General features: G+C 39.5%; 1 protein-coding gene across 3 annotated transcripts in view; it reads left to right on the forward strand.

Annotated features, from left to right (window-relative positions):
• The window catches only part of LOC141258694 (uncharacterized), a 202,892-nt gene extending 198,468 nt beyond the window's left edge, over positions 1-4,424 (forward strand). For all 3 annotated transcript variants that reach the window (XM_073673703.1, XM_073673702.1, XM_073673704.1), the window contains one exon: positions 2,446-4,424. In XM_073673703.1, the coding sequence (XP_073529804.1) occupies positions 2,446-3,782 (1,337 nt within the window). In that variant the 3' untranslated portion in view covers positions 3,783-4,424. The remainder of the gene's footprint in view (positions 1-2,445) is intronic.
• Positions 4,425-6,000: the final 1,576 nt, after the last annotated feature.

A 6,000-nucleotide genomic window follows, 5' to 3' on the forward strand; every position in this document is an offset into this window, starting at 1 on the left:
AGGTGACCCAGCTGATGGCAGGTGTGGCATCGCACCCCAGGAGGACTCTGGTAGGCCGGGGTATTGGTGGGTCCCCCGCCAAGCTTCTGTGGTTTAGGGGCCTCCAGACCATTGGGAGGGCCCCTTGAGACAGTTTTGGACCCTGACAATTGGGCCCTCCTGGCATCATAATGTTCATCGGTCAGCCGTGCGGCCTCCTCAAGAGTCGTCTGTCCCGAAGCCATTCTTGCGTCTCGGGAGTTAACCCAGTAAAGAATCGTTGTAACGCGATGAGCTGTAGGACATCCTCCTTCGTGTCTGCTTTGCTACCTTGTACCCACTGTAGCAGTGACCGCCATAGTTTACAGGCCCATTCAGCGTGGGTATCTGTTTCCCGTTTTGTGGTTTTGCGGAACTTTTGACGGTATGCCTCTGGTGTTAGTGCATACCGGGCCAAGATCACTTCTTTGACTCGCTTATAGTCCATACAGTCCTTATCCGATACAGTGCAATAGGCATCCACTGCCCGGCCTGTCAGCTTGCTGGCCAGATTCTGGACCCAATCCTCCGGCTCCACTTTATGAAGGGTACACTGCCGCTCCAAGTCCTGCAGAAAACCATCAATGTCTTCCTCTGCCTCCCCCAACTGTCCGAAGGCATTGTATTGGATCTTTTTGTGGCTTACACCTGCTGGTACTGGGGAGGAAGCCAGGGCTCCCCCTGCTCGCTGTATCTCCTCTCTCCGCTCCGCCATCTCCATCTTGGCTAGCTCTATCTTGGTCCGCTCTGCCATCTCCATCCTGGCTAGCTCCAACCGCTCTGCCCTCTCCATCTCCATCTTTTTATCCAGATCAGTACGCACATCAGCCATCACCTTATCTATGATCTGTACTGCCGGGTTGGGAGCATAAAGTGCCAGTCTGCTCTTTACCTCCTTCTGGAATTCCGTCTCTTCCATGTTCCCGTTGGAGGTTGTTGCGTTGTCGAGCTCCATAATGGCTGCTATCAAATCTGCTTTTGTTTTGTTGCTGGTGGTTAACCCTCGAGCTTCTAAGGTCCTTCAACGTATTCCTCTTTAGCTTCTGGTAGATGTCTTCCATTCAGTCCTTGGTTCCTGAAGAAGATGGACCGCATCCCACCGCTGCCACCAGTGTGACGGGAGCTAGTTACCCCATGCGCAGATGTTCAATCTTCTTCTGCAGGCCCCTGACATGGAAAGGCTTTTCTTACACTGGGATATATAAAATATGACTATCGCACAGTGTCTCCAAGATGAACTTAACTTTTATTCTCACAAGCAGGTTTTATAGAGAATCACACAGGCTATTTTTAGCACCCATTGTTCTCACCAGATAATACCCACAGTAGGCTCCCACACAGCAGTTATGCAACAACCCATTAATCAGCACATTGTCTGTTTGCCACTGCTAAGTGAGCACAGGAAGGTGGGGGCCAGGAGTGCTTCGGTCACATCACAGAATGTCCAACAATATGCGATCCACAATATTCACCCCACTTTATAACATTATGTCCCATTAGCTGCATAGGCGCTATGACAACCCCCATGTGGCAAAATCTTGGAGTACGGGGTTGATCCGTCACAACATCACTCTCCTTTTCTTCATCACAGCGCTTCTCTTTCACCCTTCAAGAGGCTTCTGATTGCTTACTGAAGTGTTCTCTGTGGGCAAAGCACTTTTTTGTTGTTCATAGTTGTAGTTTTCCTGCGTGAGAGCCTGGTAGCGATTCTTCAGTGCTATGGGTGCTGACTGCCTCCTCATCCTCCTGCTTCTTTGGGTTACATGCTTCGATTTATCTTCTTCTGCAGGTACATTGAAAGGTGTTTCTCTTCGAACATTGTGAATAGTAATTTTTACTCTGACATTAGCTTCTGCAGGAACGCTGAAAAGTTCTCTTGAAACATTCTGGAGATTATTCTGCTCTGTCAAGACAATCCTCATCTTCTTTGATGAGCTTCCATGTAGCTATTCTCTCTTGAAGACTTTGCACCTTTTCCTTGACCAGTGTCACAAGCTTTCATTTCTGGCACATAAAGTTTGTCTTTTCCTCTGGCAAGTTTGTAAACATATATGATTTCTTTATTCTGAAGCAAACCATGATTTTATAAAGCTAGTATATAGCTGGTCATTGGCCATTATGGATTATAAAAGCTGTATTGATTATTTTCTTTGTTGCTATATTAATGGCCATGGATATAGAACGGGAGGTCAGGAATTTTCATGAAGATAAGATGTGCAGGTTCCCCATTACTTTTGTGAATGTAGTGTATATAGGACTTTTACTTCTTCCTACTAGATCCACTTCTGTCTTTGGGTTAAAAAATTGCATCAACAACTGCATGTGTGTTTCCAGTCAAATAGGAACTTTATAAATTTAGTTTATTTTGTGATTTGATTTAAAAAAAAAAATAAATATATATATAAAATCCTTTTTTGATCCAAACAGAAAATCCTGGTAAGAATTCTAAGGGGATTGTCATGTTATTGCCAAATAATAAAGAAGAAGAAGAAATCACGCAACACTCTTCAGGAAAAAGGCTCATAGCCATCAATGCACATCCAGGACTTCACAGTACAGATCTGGCACATATTTCTACTAATCTCAAGAAACCTTCTCCTGATCAATCACAGATTAACGCAAGTTTAAGGCAGAAAGAGGGTAACAGGTTTCAATGTGACGAATGTGAAAAATATTTTACAAAAAGCTCAGATCTTTTTACACACCAAAAAAGTCACACAGGAGCGAGGCCGTATTCATGTTCACAATGTGGAAAATGCTTTGCAAATAAATCAAGTCTTGTTACACATGAAAAGAATCACACAGTAGAGAAGCCGTATTCATGTTCAGAGTGCGGAAAAAGTTTTATGGAAAAATTAGATCTTGTTAAACATGAGAGAATTCACATAGGGGAGAAGCCGTATTCATGTTCTTTGTGTGGGAAAAGTTTTACACTAAAATCAATACTCATTAAACATGAGAGAAGTCATACAGGCGAGAAGCTGTATTCATGTTCTGAATGTGGTAAACGTTTTGCATGTAAGTCACATCTTGTTACACATGAGAGAATTCACACAGGAGAGAAGCCGTATTCTTGTTCACTGTGTGGGAAATGTTTTTCAGATAAATCAAGTCTTGTTCCACATGAGAGAATTCACACAGGAGAGAAACCATATTCATGTTCACTCTGTGGGAAATGCTTTAGAGATAAAACTAGTCTTATTACACATGAAAGAATTCACACTGGAGAGAGGCCGTATTCATGTTCAGAATGTGGGAAATGTTTTACTTGTAGATCACATCTTATTACACATCAGAGAAGTCACACAGGAGAGAAGCCGTATTCATGTTCACAATGTGGAAAATGCTTTGCAAATAAATCAAGTCTTGTTACACATGAAAAGAATCACACAGGAGAGAAGCCGTATTCATGTTCAGAGTGCGGAAAATGTTTTCTGGAAAAATCAAATCTTGTTAAACATGAGAGAATTCACACAGGGGAGAAGCCATATTCATGTTCTTTGTGTGGGAAAAGTTTTACACATAAATCAGTACTTATTAAACATGAGAGAAGTCACACAGGTGAGAAGCCGTATTCATGTTCTGAATGTGGGAAATGTTTTGCACAAAAATCTAACCTTATTATACATGAGCGAATTCACACAGGAGAAAGGCCATATTCATGTTCAGAATGTGGAAAATGTTTTACACACAGATCACATCTTGTTAAACATGAGAGGATTCACAGAGTAGAGAAGCCATATTCATGTTTTACAAGGAAGTAACATTTTGAGAATTCACATATAAGATAATAATAATTTTTATTTTTATAGTACCAACATATTCCGCAGGACTTTAAAATTTTAGAGGGGACTTGTACAGACAATGAAGACATTACAGAATAAACATAACTCAGATACCAAAAGGGGTAAGGGCCCTGATCGCAAGCTTGCAATCTATGAGATTGAAGATAAGTTGAAACCATATTTTTGTTTGGAATGTGAGAACTAGTGGAAAAGCATGTATAAAAAAATATTTACATAAACTGTGACTAGGGTCCATGAAGGACAAGTATTATGGATATAAGGTTCGGATTATGGGGGATGTTAGTCTTAGGTCATTTGTAGAATAGAGGGCACGTGTAGGGTGATTTACAGAGATGAGAGAGGAGATATAAGGCGTTACAGAACTGGTGAGAGCGATGAGTTTATATTGGACCCTGTAGCGAATGGGTAACCAGTGTAATGACTGGCACAAGATGGAGGTATCTGTGAAACGGCTGGACAGAAATACGACCATGGCTGCCGCAAATAGGAAGGATTGGAGAGGAGAAAGTTTGGTAAGAGGGAGACCAATCAGAAGAGAGTTGCAGTAGTCCAGACGAGAGTGAATAAGAGCGACAGTAAGAGTTTTAGTAGTTTCAAAGGTGAGAAAAGATCGGATTCTGGAGATGTTTTTAAGATGCAGGTGACAAGAGCCGGGTGAGTGATCGGATATGGGGAGTAAAGGAAAGTTTAGTGTCGAATATGACCCCAAGGCAGCGGGCGTGGTGCTTGGAAGTTTTCAAAACTAAAATACAACCGGTTTTGACTTCTTTGAGCCTTCTTCAGGTATAATATGCATATAAACAGATCTATCTACACATTTTATAGCGGATATCCCTGCTTGTCATTTTGGGTGGGGACTGAAAGATCTGTTTTTCATTCACACCCACATACTCAGATATGCAGGATTTTGCACTCTGAGGAATCTAACAAAACCCATATACTAAATGACTTTTATACAGTTTTTTTTTCCATCAACAAATTTTTTTTTTTTGCACAACAAATTTTTTCACACAAAGTATTTTCTTTTCTAAAAACACTATAAATATAATTTTACTATATATAAAATGTCTTTTAATCATAGTAATATGGAGATAAGAAACATTTTAAATAAATACTGGTACTTGTTGAAAAAGGATACATTTTTAAAAAAACTTTTACCAGATAGACCCAATATTACCTTTCGTAGGGGCCAAACAGTGAAGGGTATAATTGCCCCTAGTAATCTCAGAATGACCAAAGATGGGGAACAGGAATGTATAAAGAAAAAATAAAAAACTAGGATAAATAAAACAGATGCTTTCAAACTGGGGGTCCATCGATGTGCTTCCCGAAAATGTTGTACCTGCAAAATCATCAATCATATGACTCAGTACATTACGTCGTACAGTACGGGTGAAACCATAGCGATCACACAAAAATTAACGTGTGATAGTGATTTTGTGATATATGTCATTACCTGTGCCTGTGGCCTGCAATACGTGGGTCGGACCATCCAGTCCCTACGATCCCGTATGAATGGCCACAGGCACAATACCAAAAATGGGTTTTTAAAACAGAGCTTATCTCGGCACTTATGTTTGAAGCATAATAAAGCATTCAGTATTTCCGTGACCCCGTTGGAGCAAATACCTGAGAATTGTGCTAATAGGGTACAAAATTGAAACCGGAAAGAATCCTATTTGATCTTCCGTCTGGGTACATTATACCCAGTTGGATTAAATGACATTATAGAGGGTATATGACATATAAAATAAATATTGACAGGTATATATCTTTTTTATTTATTTATTTTTTGTTTTGTTTTTTACATATATGAATGAAATATCGAAAAATTGTATTTGAAAATGGCTATAATATGAAGAAAGAAAGGGTTTTAAATTTTGTCATAATGTATATGTTTGTAGGATTTTACATTTTTGTATGAAATCACACTTTTAGTATGTTTAATAACATTTTAAAAAACATTTTATATATAGTAAAATTATATTTATAGTGTTTTTAGAAAAGAAAATACTTTGTGTGAAAAAATTTGTTGTGCAAAAAAAAAATTTGTTGATGAGAAAAAAAACTGTATAAAAGTCATTTACACTGTGTTCCAAATTATTATGCAAAAAGTGTTTAGGAGTGATAAGGTAAGAATTTTTTGTTTGTCAGTTAAACTCATTGATGGCGATGT

Source organism: Phyllobates terribilis, unplaced genomic scaffold, assembly GCF_046119375.1.
Source record: "Phyllobates terribilis strain yellow unplaced genomic scaffold, ASM4611937v1 Scaffold_3__8_contigs__length_932513732, whole genome shotgun sequence".
In the NCBI taxonomy this organism is placed as follows: Eukaryota; Metazoa; Chordata; class Amphibia; order Anura; family Dendrobatidae; genus Phyllobates; species Phyllobates terribilis.